The sequence below is a fragment of the Stenella coeruleoalba genome, assembly GCF_951394435.1.
Source record: "Stenella coeruleoalba genome assembly, chromosome: 18".
Lineage (NCBI taxonomy): Eukaryota > Metazoa > Chordata > Mammalia > Artiodactyla > Delphinidae > Stenella > Stenella coeruleoalba.
This window is the reverse complement of record NC_137164.1, coordinates 7018479-7039562: the sequence shown is the minus strand read 5'-3', so window position 1 is coordinate 7039562 and position 21084 is coordinate 7018479. Positions and strand designations below refer to the sequence as shown.

Here is a 21084-nt window from a genome sequence, read left to right as displayed (position 1 = left end):
GGCTCCTCTTCGTTGTGGTGCGTAGGCTTCTCATTGCGGTGGCTTCTCTTGTTGCGGAGCACGGGCTCTAGGCGCGCGGGCTTCAGTAGCTGTGGCTCGTGGGCTCAGTAGTTGTGGTGTGCGGGCTTAGTTGCTCTGCGGCACGTGGGAATCTTCCTGGACCAGGGATTGAACGGTGTCCCCTGCCAACACTGGCAGGCGGATTCTTAACCACTGCACCACCAGGGAAGTCCCATGGATTATTTTAAAGCTAGACTCAGATATCATATCTTTTTATCTGTAATTATTTCATTATGTATCTTTGAAAGTTAAGGATTCTTTAAAAAAAAAAATAGAACTGTAGTATTGCCTACTTAAAAAATTCAACAGTACTTCCTTAACATTAAAATTTCCAGTCACACTTCTTTTTAAAGAAGCTTGACTGTGAAGAAAAAGAGTTGAGGCAAACTAAAAGAGGTTTATAGGTTTTTTTTTTAAAGATTGATGACAAGCTATTAAGGAAAGAGCCAATAAAGAGGAAATGTGTGACAATGTAGGCGACGAAGAGCGAGGAGAGAGCTGATCGAGATCCCTGAGAAAGTAGGAAAGGATGGGATGAGCAGGGTGGAAGAATTAGGCTAGAATGAATTTGGTACGTTTCATAAGCAGCAGCTAAGTTCTAGCTGTGTTACTAGGCAGCATGCTAGTGTTGATAGGAGGGGAGATGCTCTGAAAAAGGAAGAGATGCGAATAGATACAGGTATTTATAGGTTGGGTGGTAAAAGGTGAGAGTTCAAAGCTTATGGCCCCTAAGAGGTGGATAGAAGTAAACGTCAATTGATGAGAGATGAGATTGGGGTTAGGAAAGGAGAATAGTGGAGATTTGAAATAGCCACTATGGAACCTGAGCTAGGACAAGTAAGAATTGTTTCATTGATTAGATGACAGCAAAACACCAGGCGGTGCAATTTTTTTTCCTTATAATTTGATTGGTTTACTAAGGGGAAGCTTAAAATAGTGAGGAAACCAATATCCTAATGTGTTCTGAAGAGAAGAGAATTCAGGCCAAGAACTTATGATTGGACCATTCCTCAATAACTTTAGATTTATTCATTTAAACTGATAATTGCTGTCTATTTGTATAAATATCACACTAAAACTAGAAAGACCCTTACAGATCTTTTGGATCAATACTTTAGTTTCTCAACATATACAGTGATATTCTTTTACAGAGAACATTTCTCCAAGGATCATTTCCTGAGTGTGGTGCAGTGGGAGGGGTCAGATAGATCTGTTGTCCACTTCTGGAACTACAGCTTATTTTCCATGTGATCATGCGCATGTTTCCAGACCTCCGCCCCACTCAAAAAAGATGTTAATGCTATCTATAAGATTTTTGGGAAGATTAGACAGTTTAACGGAGGTAAACCTGAAGTGCTCCGTAACCGGAGGCCTTTCTCTCCCCCTTCTCCCCCTTCCTTACCAACAACATGGCAGGATTCTCAGTTCTCTTTGACAAAAGGCCATGTTCTGTGACTTTACTTGACCACATTAAGCAGGTAGATCAGGTAGTAGTTACATTACAAAATGATAATTTGATCTATATAAAAAGATTCATCGGGCTTCCCTGGTGGCTCAGTGGTTGAGAGTCCGCCTGCCGATGCAGGGGACACGGGTTCGTGCCCCGGTCTGGGAAGATGCCACATGCCGCGGAGCGGCTGGGCCCGTGAGCCATGGCCGCTGAGCCTGCGCGTCCGGAGCCTGTGCTCCGCAACGGGAGAGGCCACAACAGTGAGAGGCCCGCGTATCGCCAAAAAAAAAAAAAAATTATACTGATTGGTTTTTTAATAGAAACCACCTTGAATTTTTGGTATAAGCCCCACTTGGTCATAATGTGTTATCCTTTTTATATACTGGACTTGATTAGCTAAAATTTAAATATTTTTGTATCTGTGTTCCTGAGGGATACTGGTAGGTAAATTTCTTTTCTTATAATGTCTGGTTTTGGTATCAGGGTAAAGCTGGCCTTAAAGTATGAGTTGGCGGTTTTTCCACCTCTTCCTTTTTCTGAGAGAGTTTGTTTGGAATTGGTTTATTTTTTCCCTGAGTACTTGAGAGGATTCACTTGTGAAACCTTTTGGATTTGGAGTGTTTTGGGAGTTTTTTTTTGTTTGTTTATTTTGGGTTTTTTTTGGTGGAAAGAGTTTAAATTACAAATTGAATTTCATTGATTGACAGAGGACTATTCAGATTAATTACTCTGTTTCTTCTTGAGAAATAGCTTTGGTATGTTGTGACTTTCATAGAACTTGTCCATTTCATTAAGCCCTCTTTTGCCTTTTAATAGCTCTAAAGTTTGTAGTGATAACCCCTCCATCATTTCTGATTTTGGTAATTTGTGTTTTCTCTCTCCCTTTCTTGGTCAGTAATACTAGAGGTTTAATCATTTTTAATGATCTTTCCAAAGAACCAGCTTTTGGCTACATAGAAATTTCTTTTTTTTTTTTCTGTTCTATTTTATTGATTTTTGCTCTTAACCTTATTATGTTCTTCCTTCTACTTCTTTTGGGTTAATATGTGTTTATTTTCCTAGAGTCTTAAGACAAGCTGAAAGCAGGAGTTGGCAACCTATAGTCTGGGGGCCAAATTCAATCTGCTCCTTATTTTTGTATGGCCCATGAACTAAGAATGTTATTTTCCTTTTTTTTAATGGTTAAAGAAGTCAAAAGAAGAATAGTGTTCTGTGACGTGAAAATAAATGAAATTCAGATATCAGTGTCTATAAATAAAGTTTTATTGGAACACAACCACACTCATTTGTTTACATATTGTTTATGGCTACTTTTGTGCAGAGTTCAGTAGTTGGAGTAGAGACTTCGTGATGTTCCCGTTGCTTTGCACTGCTGCTTGGTGTGCACTATAATCACAGTGTTTCACGTGCCCTGCATATCACTGTACTGTGACATTTTACTTCATTCATTGTCAGCGGATTCCCATCATGTCAAAACAAGAAAAGATGAGAAAAATGGACTTGACATATTTATACTTTTAAAGCACAGTGGAGTGTAGAATATCGAAGTAAATGACAAAGCATTTTGATTGTTATGCAATGACACTATAGCTGTGCTAAAGACATACAATTTACACTGACATTACCAGAGTAATCACTCGTCATGGTATTCCCAATTCATAGGAAAGCAGTGGTTAGAAAACTTAAAAAGGAATATCTTTTTAAGCAGAATTTCTTCACAAAATTAAAAAACGAAAATCAGGCTGCACCCAGAGTAAGTTTCTGAGTGTCTCATTTGTTGGCCAAACAAGGAAGTCATTTACCAATGGTAATTTAAGTAAATCTTGTTTGATTGTAGCAGCCAAAGAAATGTGTCTGGAGAAAATAAACTTGCTTGTGACTATTAGCCTTCTGGTGAGAACAGTTGCTATTGAGGACATCAATAATCAATTAAATAAAACAAGGCAAATGATTTTGATTGGTTTTCCTTGGCTCTTGATGAATTGACAGATGTTACCAAAACAGCTTAAGTGTTTATTTGAGAAGTCAATGCTGAGTTTGAAGTTACTGAAAAATTACATTTAATGAATAGTATTTGTGGAATAGCTACAGACAGGAATACTTATAAAAAGTTGAGAAAACACGAATTCTGTACAACCTGAAGTGGAATCTGTTAAGATGTGTTGAAACTCGGGGTGGCAAAAAATATGTGTAGAACAGAAAAAGGCTTAGGTGAACAAATTTACAGAGCTGTGAAAATGTAGCATGGTTAAAGTTGTTGGCTCTTCACTGTTTTTTAAAATTTTATTTATTTTTTATTTTATTTATTTTTGGCTGTGTTGGGTCTTCGTTGCTGCACACGGGCTTTCTCTAGTTGCTGTGAGCAGGGGCTCCTCTTCATTGCAGCGCATGGGCTTCTCATTGCGGTGGCTTCTTTTGTTGCAGAGCAGGGGCTGTAGGTGCATAGGCTTCAGTAGTTGCAGCATGCTGGCTCAGTAGTTATGGCTCGTGGGGCCTAGTGCACAGGCTCAGTAGTTGTGGTGCACAGGCTTAGTTGCTCTGTGCCATGTGGGATCTTCCCGGACCAGGGCTCGAACCCATGTCCCCTGCATTGGCAGGCGGATTCTTAACCACTGTGCCACCAGGGAAGCCCTTCACTGTTTTTTTTTTATCAGCAGGTGTTTTGCAGAGAATATTTGAATCTATCATGTAGTAAGGAAGCATTAGTGTCTTAAGACTCGAGTGTTGCTCTTGAGGACTTAGCCATTGTCAGTTCCATGAATCTTTGTCAGAAATAGACTTGCCCCTGCGACACAGCAGTTTGGTGGCTTGTAGTGGTAAAGTTCTATTGTAATCGCTTGAGCTAAGGGCTGATTTGAAATTTTTCTGAATGAGAGGAACTGCTCTCACCCACTATTACTGAACACTGAATGGCTTTGGAAATCAGTTTGGCTGCAGACTTAATAATGTTTCTTTATGAATCAACTGAAAATTACAGGACCAAACAGTGCTTATATGCAAAACTAAAAGTTATTTCAATGCCAACTAATGTTTGAATCACAAGTAATACCAAGCTATTTTATATAGCTTTCCTTGCTGTCAAAAGTTAAAGCAAAGAAGTGAGATCTCCATTCCCACCCAGATTTTCAGTATATTTTTTTGAGCTCAAACTACTTTGATGCAAGTGCAAAGGAAATTTCCATATTATGAAATCCATTTAACTGTGTAATTGAGATACTTCCACTTACCCTTCAATTGGAAGTGATTAACATGCAATGTAATGACATGCTAAAAGACATTATCAAGAGAAGAATAAAATCTTTAAATGCTTTCCAAACAGTGAATATGCTGGATGAAATCATATGCTTGTGATTTGATATCATTATGTGACAGTACCTATCTGGGTAAAAAGACACTTTTAAACATGAAATGCATAAGTATTATTAAAGAGCAGCATTAACATACGAACATTTGCAATTGCTTTTGATGATAGGGAACAGTAACTTTGAATCTGAACTACATGAAATATCCCCCCACAAAAGAGTTCCTTTCTTATTAGTAGACCTGTTTTGCAAAAAGTGGTACTCAACTATTACTACTATAATATTTTGAATTTTGTCGATAAAAATTGTGGACATTTTTGTCTCATTATATAAGTACTTACATAATATCCTCGATTTTGCCCATTGCCCCTCAAAGCTAAAAATATTTACTCTCTGGCCCTTTACAGAAAAAGTTTGCTGACCCCTGCTTTCCATCGAGATATTTTCAGTCTGCATATTTGTGTACCTGTACATATTAGCAGAATTAATGCTTTTGTCTCACAGTGACTAATTTGAAGAATTGTTCTAATTTGAAGAGGAGGCTTTCCGTGGTTGTCCTATTTTCTGTGGGTAGATCTACTGAATGTTGACATTTCTTACTGTGTAACAGTAGTGTACTATTTGCTGCAGTGTGATTCTCAAGTAACATAGATGCTGCCTTCAAGGAACCTATGCCTGGAGAAGGGGCAAATAATATGCCAAAACACATAAAGGAAACAATTTTATTCTCAGAAATGTACTGGAGTCAGCTGAAATGACTAGAACTAGAGACAGTTAATTTTGAGGAAGAGTTTTTGAGCCCCTTAAGAATAGATAAGAAGTAGAGAGGAAGGGCCAAGCCACCCACATCAAAATTTAATTCCCTCAGGAAGGCATGGAGAAATATTTTGATTTTTCTCTACCAAGTGTATTCATTGGTTTACTGTTCCAGGAAATAAGAGTAGGTCAATTTGGACTCATTCCCAAGATGTCATTCTCCTGTATCTCTGGACTTCCTACTCTTTGTAGTTTTCGGTGGAAAGCAGCTTTGCTTAGAAGCCTTGGATGATCTTGGGAGACTTTAGAGAAGCCTGGAAGAAAAGCCAGAATTACTGGGCTGGAGGGCTTTGGTGGAAACCAGAGGTTCAGATGATATTTTTTCCTAGCATCTTATAGAAGGGGAAAGATTAATGATAGTTATTTGCACAGACAAAAAGCTACAAATGACAGGGTCATAGAAGATTACAACATGAGGAGCAAAAAGAGCTCAGGTAGTTTAATTCACAGGTTTTTGCTTAGATTTAAATTGTATGGAACAATTAAATGTATACAAACGATGCATGGACAACTATAGGCTGTTCTTTTAAAATGTGTTCCTTAAGTCAAAAAGTTCCTTAACTTTTTGTTCTTGGGGCCAAATAGTTTTAGTGAGAAATAGTTTCTGCAGTTTTAATTGTTGATGTCATTGGAAAATGTGAGATATTCATATATTTATTTTTACATTGTCAAGAATAGGTGGACTAAAATAAAGCAAGTTCATCTTTACTATTATTGCAGCGTGTAGTAATTATAAATGAGCAAGGAGAACTAGTGTCTAATTTATTTACCTGTAACATAAATCGATAGTTCAGAGCTGTGTAATTTGTCTCCTTATTATCTCTTTGTGTGTTCTTTTGTGATCTCCTTTGTATTTCCAAAATTGGGAATTTTGTTCAGTATTATAAGATGCATTCAGATAACCTCAAAGAGTGAGAGAACCATTTTGACTTTCAAAGTAGTTTTAAGCAGATCTTTTAAATCATAATAAGAAATACTTTAAAGTCAGTACTGAAAACTTAATAAAAAGTCATATTTTATGTTTAGGTCTCTGAAAGATGAATTTGGCTGAGATTTGTGACAATGCAAAGAAAGGAAGAGAATATGCACTTCTTGGAAATTATGACTCATCAATGGTATATTACCAGGGGGTGATACAGCAGATTCAGAGACATTGCCAGTCAGTCAGAGACCCAGCTGTCAAAGGCAAATGGCAGCAGGTAAGGTCACGTTCAAGTGTTCAGTGAATGAGGGCGGCGGTCTGTTATACTTGAAAGATAAGAGTTAGAAAATTAGTTTGAGATTTTTGTAAATAGCTCTTATTTGTCTGAATACTGAAATATATTTAAAATGTACTCTGAATAGTTTTCTGTCTTTCCCAGTTAATATTTTATATACTTTTGATAATATATTTTATGAGACATATTTTGAAGATATTTAATTCAAATTGAATCTACTTTTAATTCTTTTCCCTGATCAGTTGACTAATTGTGTGTGATTACAAATTTTTGAAATAAGGTATTTCTACTTGCCCTTTCCCCTTTCATTTTACATGTAATTTTGACTCATTTCATAAAACTTTTCCTTTAAGAAGATTTCCTCTTCTTTTGAAAGACTGCTTATAAATACAAAGGAGTCAGTAATCTAATAAAAAACACTAATATATTTGCTGTGTCTCTTGACTATACAACTTGGTTATATAATATTACAGTTAATAAAAACTTGAATTAGAATTTCCCCACTTACTCTTAAAACTTAAAATCCTTTTAAAATTAAAAGTACAAAGTCAGGCATTTCTTTGAAGTTTCATTTATGTGCTAATGCCTTTCAAGTGTTTCTTTTAAGTTTTCCACTGGTCAGAAATTGATGGTTTACTAAGTTTTCAGGGTAAATTTGGCTTATTTTCCAACTTAAGTGTTAACCAAATTATGTTGAGTGAGAACAATACACTCGCTTTAACTCAAGTTGAAATTTTTAGTTGTGTTCTATCCTGCATCCTAGCCCCAGGCAGGAGTTGTTTATTAATCTAGCATGGAAATATTTTTGACCTGTTCTTAATTGTGTTAAATAGTGACCATTTTTGTTCTGGTACTTCTACTATGTTTCTTTCTGTTAGGTTCTGAAATTTCATTTCTCTAAGTGTAGCCTATAATTGCATATATTAGTTGAATTTAGATTTTTCTTTGGTTCTGTGACTCCCTTATATGTTCCTTTCTATATATTATTTGAGATAAAGTTAAGGGAAAGTTTCTTATGCTCTGCTTTATAGGGAAGTGTGCTTTCTGGTTAAGAAAATTAAAATTGTTAAAATTAATTTATAAATGTAATTTTCAATCTATTACCTGCTTGTCTTTGAAAATTAGTTTGGGCTCAAAGTTCGAAAACATGAGAATTTCCACATAGTTGGTGCTCAGTGAAGGTTTTTAAATATGGGAAAAATCTTGCCTTTGAGCTCAAAATAAACTTTAGCCAGGACTTGAAAGATTTTAAACAAGGTGAAGAGGATTCAGACCTTGGTGAGGCAGAATTTAAATTGGAAATGGGTAATTCTTAGTATCAATATTACACCACTTCAGGCTTTCAGATGCTCACGACAGTCATTTCGTATTTTGTGATATTGGGGATAGGAAATGCTGATTTCCTATCAGCATTTTGGCTGACAATTTTTGAGGAAGCTTACAAATATATTAAAAGTATTTAGCATAACATAGACTTCTGGGAATGGTTAACTTCTTACTAACTTAGTTGCTTGTTTTAAATTGTCTTAATGGTCATCACATTCTTTGGTAGAAAGAATTTCTTCATGAAAGATATATAACGACTTGCACTAAGAAAAGATATATATTACCATGTCTTCAAACCAATTCTTGGCCTCCTATGTAACTTTAAATAGTTGTTTTTTTAAACTATGTTTTAATTACCCATTTTGCATACTTTGAACAACATTAAGAAAACTAGAATTCTATAGCAATTTGTTATTTGCAATTTATATAAATATTTTGTAGCATAAAGACTATTTTTTTAAGGTTCGGCAGGAATTATTGGAAGAATATGAACAAGTTAAAAGTATTGTCAGCACTTTGGAAAGTTTTAAAATCGACAAGCCCCCAGATTTCCCTGTGTCCTGTCAAGATGAACCATTTAGAGATCCTGCTGTTTGGCCGCCCCCTGTGCCTGCAGAACACAGGTAACTGGGACCTTACATTCTCTTTAGGTACTTCTATAGTTAATTGATATTCAGAGTGAAGAGAGTAAAGCTTTATTTGAACAAAGTGTGAAAAACTGTTTTGGGGGGCATGTAAATTTAATACCTATTTATAATTTTCACACGTGTGTTTACAGGGTTTGTATTTGATAAAGAACAGAAGTATATCATTTGTCATCTGTCTTGCTTTTGGAATGTTTTACTACTGTAATCAAAACAATAGCAATCTACTGCTAGTCCTAAATTTTAGTTTAACTGATAAATTTATCAGTTAAGCAGGTTCTTTTAGATTTCATAATGTCAGCATCAGAGCTTTTTTGCTTTAAAAGACTAACAACTTTAGATGAAATGGTGGACAAATTGGGTTCATCTGGTTGGGCATACAGCCAGTTTCCTGAATCTTAGTGTTGAAGGAACCTAACCTTTCCCTAAAGGTTCCCTAACCTTTCCCTAAATTTGCCCTAAAGGGCAAATTCCCTAGTGTGTCAATAAGGCTTGAAGTTTATCTTCTTGGTGCTCTGTGCATCATCTGCATTAAAAGTCTCTCTTCTTCTTTGCTGCCTTCCTGTCTTTGCATAGTCTGTTCTTCCTCAAGGAATAACCACAGTCCCCATCTAAGCAACTCATATTCATTCTTCGAGTCTCAGCTAAACTGCTTGTCTTCTCTGCAGCCTTTTCTGGTTTCCCTCGCATAACAGTGTTCATCCTAGTTATGTTGTGTTTCTTTGTCTCTTGACAAGATTAGGAGTTTTGCAAGGGCAAGGACCATGGTTTTATTTACTCAAAACAAATAACAAATAGCAAACTTCCACTGCTCACACAGTGTTTGGCACATAGTAGGCATTCAGCCAACATTGAATGAGTAACTTCATTAATTCCACAGGTAAAGAAACTGAGGTTTGGGAGACCTTGACCTGTAAGTTAGGCTAGACCAGGAGCTGAGCTTAGGTCTTTCTGGCTTTCAGTCCCCTTTTTTGTGAAGTTGTATATTGTGACCAGAGTGTTGCATCATAGAAAATAAATATCCCTTTGGTTAGTAGCTGTGATCATGTATTTAGCTTGTTGATCTCTTAAAATTTCCTAAAAGCATTTAAAGAACTGTGAAATGTAGTTAATTTATTCCTTCAGGATTTTTTTCCACTGAGTTAGAGATAATTTTATGATTCCCATTATAAAAACACTAGATGATGATTCTTTTCTAAGGTCTACAGTAATATAGTGCTTTCCTCAGATGTAGCCACCCTCAGGTGTTTTGGATTAAGGTGACTGTTACCCCCTCAAAAAGCACTGTTTCAAGAGTCATAGGAAGTTCCAAAGTAAATATAATGGCATTTTGATGGATCAGACTTGAAAATTTTATGTATGTATAATAAATACCTTGTTTTTTCCTGAAAGTCATTAATTTAGAAATACATTTCTTGTTTAAAGCTAAAAGCTGACACTATTTTTATTTAGATATAATTGACACAGCATTGTGTAAGTTTAAGGTGTACAGTCTGTTGATTTGATATGTTTCTATATTGTGATAGGATTATCACAGTAGCCTTAGCTAACACCTCTATCGCGTTACATAGTTATCATTTCTTTTTCTGGTGGGAATTAAGATACAGTGTCTTAGCAACTCTGAAGTATGTGATGCAGTATTGTAGTGTTTAATCGCTGTGCTGTGCATTAGATTTCTAGGACTTATTTAACTACTGGTTGCAAGTTTGTGCCGTTAAACACCATCTTCCCAACTCCCTGCCCCCACCCCCATCTCCCAGCCCCTGGTAACTACCCTTCAACTCGCTGTTTTTACAAGTTTGGCTTTTTCAGATTCCACATATAAGTAACATGCATTAGTCCTTCTTTGTATGACTTAACTCACTTAGCATAATGCCTTCAGGGTTTATCCATGTTGTTGCAAATGGCAGGGTTTCCTTCTTTGTCATGGCTGAATAATATTCCATTGTAGTATATGTGTACCACATCATCTTTATCCATTCATCTGTTAGTGGTCACTTACATTGTTTTCATATCTTGGTTATTGTAAATAAAGCTGCAGTCAATGTGGGAATGCATATATCTCTTCAGTATCCTGTTTTTATTTCTTTCAGTTATATACCCGGGAGTGGAATTGTTGGGTCGTCTGGTAGTTCTATTTTTAATTTTTTGAGGAACCTTAATACTCTTTTCTGTAGTGGCTGAACCAATTTTCATTCCCACCAACAGTGCACAAGGATTCCCTTCTTTCCACATCCTTGCCAACCCTTATCCCTTGTCTTCTTGATAATAGTCATTCCAACAGATGCGAGGTAATGTCTCATTGTTGTTTTGATTTGCGTTTCCCTGATGATTAATAATGTTTAGCATAGTTTCATGTACATGTTGGTCATTTGGATGTCTTCTCTGGAAAACTGTCTGTTTAATTCCTCTCCCCATTTTCTGATTGGGTTGTTGTTGTTGTTATTGACTTGTATGAGTTCTTTACATATATTTACTTAACATTTTGGATATTAACCCCGTATCTGATTTATGGTTTGCAAATATTTTCTCCCATTTGGTGGGTTGCCTTTTTATTTATTTATTTTTATTGCTTCTTTTGCATACAGGAGCTTTTTAGTTTGATGTAGTCCCATTTGTTGATTTTTGCTTTTGTTGCTTGTGCTTTTGGTGTCATCTAAAAAGATCATTACCAAGACCAATATCAAGGAGCTTCCTTCCTGTGTTTTCTTCTAGGGTTTTGCAGTATTGGGCCTTATGTTTTAAGTCTTTTAAATCCATTTCGAGTTCATTTTTGTGCGTGGTGTAAGATAAGGGTTCAAGTTCATTTTTTCCGCTGTGGTTATCCAGTTTTCTCAACAGGATTTGTTGAAGAGATTATCCTCTCCCCCATTGAGTGTTCTTGGCTCCCTTGTCACTATTATGTGACAGGGGTTTATTTCTGAGCTCTCTATTCTGTTCCACTGGTCTGTGTGTCTGTTTTTATACTGTTTTAATTACTATAGTTTTGTATCAATAGTATAGTTTGAAATCAGGAAGTGTGATGCCTCTGGCTTTGTTCTTCTTTCTCATGATTGCTTTGGCTATTTTTGGTCTTTTGTGTCTCCATACAAATTTTAGGATTCTTCTTTCTAGTGCTGTGAAAAACGCCGTTGGAAGTTTGACATGGATTGTGTTGAATCTGTAGATGGCTTTGCGTAGTATGGATATTTTAACAATATTAATCTTCTGATCCATAAATGTAGGATATCTTTCCATTTGTTTGTGTCTCCTTCAGTTTCTTTCATTAAAGTCTGGTAGTTTTCATTGTACAGATCTTTCACTTGGTTAAATTTATTCCTAAGTACTTTATTGTTTTTGATGCCAATGTGAATGGGATAATTTTGTTTCTTTTTCAGATGTTTTGTTGTTAATGTATAGAGGCACAACTGATTTTTGTATGTTGATCTTACATCCTGCAACTTTAGTGAATTCATTGATTAGTTTCAAATGGTTTTTTTGGTTGAGTCTTTAGGGTTTTCTATATTTAAGATCATACCATTTGCAAATAAAGACAATTTTGCTTATTCCTTTCCAATTTGGATGCCTTTTATTTCTTTGTTTTGCCTAATTACTCTAGCTAGGACTTCCAGTATTATGCTGAATAAGAGTGATGAGAGTGTGGGCATTCTTATCTTGTTGCTGTTCAAGAAGAGAAATGTTCAATTTTTCACTGTTGAGTATAATGTTAGCTGTTGTCATATATGGCCTTTATCATGCTGAGGTATGTTCCTTCAATTTGTTGAGGGTTTTTATCGTGAAAGGGTGTCGTATTTTGTCAAATGCTTTTCTTCATCTATCAAGATGATAGTATGATTTTTATCTTTTATTCTATTGATGTGGTGTATCATATTTATTGATTTGTATATGTTTATCCCAAGGATAAATCCCACTTGGTCATGTTGTATTTGAATTTGGTTTGCTAATATGCTGTTGAGAATTTTTGCCTCCATATTCATTGAGGATATTGGTCTATAGTTTTCTTTTCTCATCGTGTCCTTATTTGGCTTTGGTATCAGAGTAATGCTGGCTTCATAAAATGAGTTTGGAAGTGTTCCCTCTTCCTCAGTTTTTTGGAAGAGTTTAAGAAGGATTGGCATTAATTCTTTTTTAAATGTTTGGTAGAATTCGCCAGTGAAGCCATCTGGTCCTGGGAATAATTTTCAGTATAGGAAGTACCTGTTCGTAATTGCTAGAGCACCATGATGTATTTCAGAAGGCAGTGGCCACAGATAATAACTCTAATATCTAATATCTGTGGCTCAGACTGAATAGAAAGTGTGGCTGGCATTTTCCCATTGATGAACACTTTCCTGAAAACTTCTTCTCATTAGAGAAACACCAGCGCAATTATTTCTTTTTCTTTGGCCTCCTGTAACTGCCCATAGCACAGATCTGACTTATTTTTATACTTGTTTTAATCGTTATTCTCAATGAAAGTGGAAGATGAATGGACCAGAATATGTTTCTCCAAACCTCCTTCCTCCATACTAAATTTTAAAAAAGTTTCCCTTGTGTGTAACCATTGTGTGTATTTTTTTTTTCTCTGTGGATCAGAAATCCTTAATAAAAGCAAATCTAAGACTGTATATTGCTTGGGGAAAAAAGATTCCCATTTCCACATATATCATCAACAACAATGGAAAAACACCAGCAACTCCACAGGGTTCTACTAGTGAAGGAATTCTGTTTAATACCTTGAGTAGTATCATGGGATTAGCAGTTTTAAACTTTAAGAATAAAATCTTTACATAAGCAAATCCACAGATCCTTCACCAAGTAATAACATCATAGTGATACCTACGTAAGGCAGATGTTAATGAAGTCAACTTTACACAGGTTTGTAGCACAGAATGTGTGCATGAGCTGATAGAATAAGCAAATATTAAGATTGTAAGTTTAGGGTTAAAAGTTATGGGAGGTTAAAATTGTATAATTTTTTCCTTTTAAAATTTTGTTTCTTCTACAGGTCGTATAAAACAAAAGTAATAAAATTTCCACCTAGAGATAGTGAAAAGTGGATATAGTCCTTAGGTATTCTTGGTGTAATGGGAAGACAATTGACTGGAGCCCACGAGATCTGAGTTTGAATTCTACTTCTGACACCTCTTTGCTTTATGACCTTGTGCAAGTTATTTAACCTCTAAACATTAGCTTCACTGTCTGTAAAATGGGGATGTCTACCTCATGGAATTAATTAAGAAATTTAATGTTTAGGACAGTAACTGGCATGTAATAAGTAAAGTGAATCATCAACTCTGAAATTTTTAAAAGACTACAGCGTTCTTTCAGATAAATAGTAAGAGACTAACAGAATTTTAAAAATGACATAGCCTCATTTGTAAAATTCCTTAAGGAATTTTTTTTCCTTCCTGTACATTCTATATAAATCCTTAGTTTTCTGAAACATTTTGAATAACTCTGGCAGAGAGAATATGGTTTTTTAAATGTCCAAGTCTCATGAAGTGGGCAGTCTTTTTTTTTTTAACCAGTACGCGGGCCTCTCACTGTTGTGGCCTCTCCCATTGCGGAGCACAGGCTCCGGATGCGCAGGCTCAGCGGCCATGGCTCATGGGCCCAGACGCTCCACGGCATGTGGCATCTTCCCGGACCGGGTCACGAACCCGTGTCCCCTGCATCGGCAGGAGGACTCTCAACCACTGCGCCACCAGGGAAGCCCGTGGGCAGTCATTTTTAGGAAGAGCATGATTACTAGTTATCGGTCAATTTATGTTTTACAAGCACTATCATATTTAAACCTACAGTGATCCTCTGAAGTAGCTACTTGTATTGTGTACCCATATTACTATTGCTGATCTATTGTTATGAATAAATCGTATGAAGCTGAGGAAATTGAATCTTACAAAGTTTGTTATTTTCCCAAAGTCATCTGAACAAGAAAGTGGCAGAGCCAGGATTTGAACCCAGATCTCCTCAACTTCAGGAGTCTTATTTATATCCACTCTGCCATGTTACTTTGCTACACATACTTGGTGGTATCTATGGGTCTATTTTGTTTTTTTTGTTGTTGTTGTTGTTGTTTTGTTTTTGCGGTACGCGGGCCTCTAACTGCTGTGGCCTCTCCCGTTGCGGAGCACAGGCTCCGGACGCGCAGGCTCAGCGGCCATGGCTCACGGGCCCAGCCGCTCCGCGGCATGTGGGATCCTCCCGGACCGGGACACGAACCCGCGTCCCCTGCATCGGCAGGCGGACTCCCAATCACTGCGCCACCAGGGAAGCCCTATGGGTCTATTTTGATATTTATCTGTATATCCTCATATATAATATATAGTTCTGTTAACCACTTGATTAAATTCTTACTAGAGGTGGTAGGAGAATAAAGAAGCTGAAAATGCTTGATGAAATAAATAATGTAATTAAAAAAATTTCTCTTTGAGAATACCACACAGAAATTGTAGGCCAGTCGGAAAGTATAATTTACCTTGTTTTGTACAAAATGTTTCCGGGACGCATCTGTTGGGTTTATTGTTAGCCACTAGTTTGGTAGCCCTGCTTGTGGGTCTGCCTTTTCACCTCATGGACTTTAACACAAAACTTCTCCTCTCTCCCTGTTACGGCACGGTGAGGTAATGTCCATTACCACTGGTGGTTTTCCGTGGTGGTTTTCCACATTGTTCGAAGTTATACCTTATATGTCATGTGTCCTCTGGGTTTAATCATGATCCTGTTTACCAGCAGCTGCTTGGATAAATCAGAACAACCTTTTAAAGTGAATTAGATTTATTGCCTTAAGTATGAGGAAATTGAGCTACAAAAGTAGGATTATAATGGGAGGTTCTGGCAATATGAGAATTAAACTCCAAAGAGATGAAGCCTCCAGATCATTCTTAGTGTCCTAAGTTAAAAGGTATCTTGTATTAATTAAATTATTTTATAATATTTTCCATGTAAATTTATTAAGCACATTCTCTTTAATGAGGCCATTTAAAAATGATCTCTGCTGGTGAGACCTGAGGCCATGAAACTAAGATTTTCTGTATTGGAACAGTATTTGACATAGATTATATTCAATAAAGTATTCTTTATTCAACTTAAAAAATAAATGTGTTAGGTCTTTTAAAGTTACATCTTTTGGGAGATATGGCAGTAGCAACAGGATACACAAGCCTGGAAATAATCATTTGGCTTATCCCATACAGGTTGAAAAAGAGAACTCTGATAGGCTCTCTAACGTTATTGCGTCTGGAACCAAGGGAAGTGGCATAGAGTGTTCTGTATACAGATAGATAGGATGATTGATTTTTTTATCAAATTTGTGCTATTCTGTAGCATTTCAGCAAAGAAGAAATTCTTGTTGACTTGGTATTAAAATTGTTGCTTTATGTTTTCTTTGGGTACCCTAATAGATTAAGTAACTGCTCGCATATTAAATCCCAGTTTGCACTGGGAAAAGATCAGTTAAGGCCAAGGTCAAGTACCGATAGACAGTAAACTGCCGTCTCATCCTTACTGGTATCTCACCCAGGCTCTGGGAAATTTTCCTGGGATTGGGAGGTAGGAGAGCAAGCTTTTGTATCAGTTCCACCACTAATTGAGTGGTCCTCCAAGTTAATTTCACTTCTCTGTGCCTCACTTTTCACCTCTGTAAAATGTACATCATGATGAGATTGTTTTGTAAAATTGTTTTAAAGTCTTAGGAAGAAAAACACTACTATTGCTCTATCCAACGTATATTTTATGAGCATTCATCATATACTCAACTTTATTTTTGGCCCTGTGGAAAGTATAAAGGTAATAAAAGAAAAAACCCAGCACAGACCTTGGCCAGAAACCATCAGAAAAATAATGCAGACATTGTGGAAAGCTTAACCTAGGATGCTGGCGCTTATTGTATGCCAAGTACTATGCTGGGCGCCAGTACTATGGTGGGGATACGGTGGGATGCAGAAACAGACACAGTCCCTGCCTTCCTGAGCTTACAGTCTTGTAAAATGGGTGTGAGAGCCATTACTGAGGTAGAATGGACTGGATTTGGTGATTAATGATATAAGAGAATGAGAGAATTGGAGCAGGTAATTAAATATCTAGATGAAGCTGTTGAATAGGAATTGGAAATGAGAACCAGAGTTTAAGAGAGATTGGGATTAGTAGTGGTTACTTAGGAATCATCAGCAAGTATGGAATTTTAAGAAAGAAATTTTAAGGTCATTCTTCATATGGTAGAGTAGGTTATTGCTGAGTATGATTGGCAGGTTGAGATTATACTCATTTCTAAACATTCTGGAGTCATATTCTCTTCCAGAATTCTGTTTCTGGAGTGTGGGATGGACTCTATATTTAGACTATGGGAAGAATTAGGTAGCAGTGCTGATTAACCATAGTCATTGACATTTATTGAGGAGTTTTTAACTGGGAACCAGGTACTATGCTAATAAACTCTCTACATGGTTTTTTTTCTTGGTCTTCACAACCACCCTCTAAAATAGGTACTATTAATATCATCCCTATTTTTTTTTTAGAAGAAATTGAAGCTTAAAGATTCTAAGCAACTTTATCAAATGTCGCATGTGGGTTAAGTAAGATAAGGATTGAGAATTGGATTGGATTTAGCAACATGGAGCTCACTGGTGACCATGATGAGTGGTTTTGGTGGAATGGTGGAGAATAATGGAGTGGGTTCAGAGAATGGGAAGAGAGGAATTGAAAACAATGAATGCGTGCAGTTCTTTCAGCGAGTCTTGTTGAAAAGGGGAGCATAGAAATTGAGTGGTAGTTGGGGAAGTGGAATCAAAATTTGTTGTTGTTTCCGAGACTTTTGTATGCTGATGAGAATGCTGCAGCAGAAAGGGGAAGATTGACGATGCCTGGGAGAAGGAGGCACTACTGGAGCAATGTCCCTGAGTAGACAAGAGGAGGCAGGATCCAGTGTACAGGTGGGGCGGCTGCAGGATAGCTGATTCAGAGTAGCTGGAGGGAAGGCAGTTAGTTATAAAGGCTGTGGACGCAGAGAAGTGGGCAGATGTGGAGGTGAGCGCTTGTGGAGGTTCTCTCCTGATTATTTCGATGAGGGAAGAAAAGCAAGCAAGACATCTGAGAGTGAGGGCGGGGTGCAGGTGTTTTCCAGGGTTTAAATTCTCACCTAAAGTGTCCCAAGAGGGGACATCCATTCCATTTGGCTATTTTATTTCTTTTATGTAAGTTTTCTAGGAAGCATTTGTCTTATTTTGCAGAACTCAGTAGTCATTCATTTGAAATCTTATTTTGGAATCCTAGGTATTTATTACAATGAGTGCCTAAAAACTTGGTATTTCTATCGTTTTTTTTTTTTTATGTTACAGAAAAGACAACTGAAAGATAGAAATTTTAATTCATTAGAGATAAACTAAGGAATGGGAACAAGATAGTGGTAAGTCAGAATGAAATCATAACACATCAGTTTTGTTTTCCTTGAAAGAAATATTTACCTTGCTGCACTTTACCACTGTTTTCTCCCTTCTTCTTTCCTCTGGCAAACTGCTGTGATGTGTACTCTCCCTGTGTTGCCATTCACTGCTTCTCTTTCCTTAATGAGTAGAAATCCTGGATCTCTATTCATTGCAGTATGGGACTGACTTCTTGAAGACAGCTTCCTAATTTAAAATGGAATATGCCAAATTCTCAAGAGTTAAGGTGTTTAACTTTTGTAACAGTTGATAGTATTTACCATCTTTCTTCTTTTGGCTTCTGTTACACTGTACTATGCTTTTTTCCTTCCTCTTTTTTTTTTTTTTTCCCTAACTGTGGCCCCTTCTTCTCTTATCTCCTCCTCTTGTTGTTCCCTAGTGCTGTCCCTCTGCTCGTTCTATATTCACTTCAGCTCCTTATATCCAGCCCCACTCTCTCTCTGCTTTGCAGATGACATTAGTGATAGGAGGATTGTGCCTTCTGGTTTGCATGAGCAGTCTAATTGTCGTTTGTAGATAACTTCTCTTTTCTCTTTCATTGTTTTTATGATTTTATTTTTTGTCTTGGTGTTAAATAGTTTCACTATAGATTATCTGAATATGGATTTGTTTTTATTTAACACTACTTAAGACTTGTGTTTCTTTTGTTTCAAATTCCTTTTTACGCTTTTAACCATTTTAAACGTTCATTTTTATAGTTCATAGCTGATAGTTCTATTATCAGAAGTTGTTTGGAGCCTTATCCTTCTGGTTATTTCTGATGGCTCTTGTTTGTGGTAAAGCTGAGAATGTCCCTTCAAGGTTTGAGTCATTCTATGTGTGGCTTGTTTAGGGGGATGTCACTCCTCAGAGGGTCTGTGTTGGGTTCAGCCAGGTGCCTTCAGGATGTCACCTGCCTGGACCACTTTTAGGTAAATTTCTTCACTTAAGGGAGTATAAAACTAAATCCCAAGTCACACGAGTGCAGGCCCCGGTTCCTGTTTCTGGGGGCGACTTGTACCTTACTCCACACATATAGAACATAGGCTCAGATGGACAGACGTACTTGCTTCTTCCATGTGCGTGTTTAATTCTGCCCTTTGAGAGTCCTGGCTTCGCTTGCCAGTCTCAGCTCAGCTTTGACATTTGTAGGCCTCAGGCCTTGTCGCGGGCCTCACTTTGTGCTCATTAAACCTCGAGCCCTGGAAACCCTCAAGGACTGCCATGCCGTCAGCTGTATTTTATTTATTTTTTGACTGTTAGGTATTTCTCTTATCTTCTGGTAAGATCACCTATATATAAACAGGATATTTGTTACATTTTATCCAGAGTTTTTTTTTTAATGTTACAGAAAAGAAAACTGAAAGATAGAAAATTCAATTCATTAGAGATAAACTGTATCTATATATTTATTATAAGTTCTTGAGGGTCTTATCCTCCAGTTTGTTGTTTCTGAGGACTTTTATTTATAGTTTAGTTGGGAACTCGTCTTCAGCGAGGCTTTCATTGCAGGATTTATATGTGGATAGAAAGGGATGTCCAATATAATACATAAAATATGTATATATTTTTAGCTAAACTATAAGCTTCTTGAATGCATGGACTATATCATATTTTTTTGTATTCCAGTGTTTTGAAAATCAGTAGAATATTTTCAGAACTTGACCATAAACTAGACAAAGAACGATGAGATATTTAAAGTTCAACTGATAGTATTTTAATATAATCTGTAAAAATTGTGTAGTCCCTATACTCTGAAAGAGTGCCATTGTCCATCTAGTTTTAAGGTCTTTACAGTTAGACATAAGATAAATTAAATATTTTAAGTTTTTCAAGTTCAAAGGTCTTTAGAGTTAAATGGAAAAGGCAAGGGCCTATCTTTAGATCCAAAGAAGAGCAAGGTAAAATTAAATAATCAACCTGCCTGGGAGTAGTGGCATCCTACCATTAGACGAAATAATTAGTAGTTATCGTCCCCTTCCCCTACCTTAGAAGTGATAGAATGACTGGCTTAGCAACTTTAAATAAGGATCAGTATGTCCCATCAGAGTCTCTGACAAGAGTCTCGCCCCTGTTCTTGCTGAAATACCTAGTTGTGGGTAACATCAAAATGCTAAGAGGGCAGCCCCCGTGATATTAAATGGGACTGTGTAATATTTGGTGTGAGAAGTATGTCTGCAGCTCCAGATCTCATACCAGCAGAAATTTTTGGCTAAATATTACCTTGGTTAACTTGGCTAATTGTCTTCTGTAGTGGGTAAGCATCTTTCAACTCCAGTGACATTTAGAATTAAGAGTAGAAATGTCTAAGAGACTCAAAACTGTAATAGTAGTATTTTTTGTTAAGGGATATGTACATATTTATTTATTATTTTTATGTACTTGTAATTTAAGACAATATGGCTAATGAGGGTGACAAGCATGCAATTCCAATTTTAAGTGTATTATGGAATAATTTAGATCTGTGATTTTACATGAAAATTTATGTTAAGTACTTTTGGGGAACATTTAGGAGAAATTAGGCTTACCTCATTTATAAGTTTAACTTACTAAGTTTATGAAAGTATTTATATGTAAGTTATGCTTTGTTAAGTAAGACAGTTGAAGAACTAAGAAGGAAATAAAATATATTACATTTATAAACGTATGTTAAAAATTTTAGTGGCATTTAATTAGCCAGGTTTGTGAATGGCATCAAGCATTATTCAAAAACCTCTTAAAAGTGACTTCTAAAATCTGCTGCCCTTGTACATAAAAAAATATTTGTAAGTGAATCTAAAAGCTTTAAGGACTAACCGAATTTCTGCAGTTTTAACTTTAATAAATTGAATATTTAAAAAATCAAAGTAAACCTTTGAAGAGATTTTT

The 21084-nt window shown here is 36.5% G+C and overlaps 1 protein-coding gene across 1 annotated transcript in view; it reads left to right on the top strand.

Annotated features, from left to right (window-relative positions):
- Nucleotides 1-21084, top strand: part of KATNAL1 (katanin catalytic subunit A1 like 1) — a 75966-nt gene that overhangs the window by 2914 nt on the left and 51968 nt on the right. The window contains exons 2-3 of the mRNA XM_079902849.1: nt 6655-6827; nt 8634-8794. Coding sequence (XP_079758975.1) covers nt 6666-6827; nt 8634-8794 — 323 coding nt within the window. The 5' untranslated portion in view covers nt 6655-6665. The remainder of the gene's footprint in view (nt 1-6654; nt 6828-8633; nt 8795-21084) is intronic.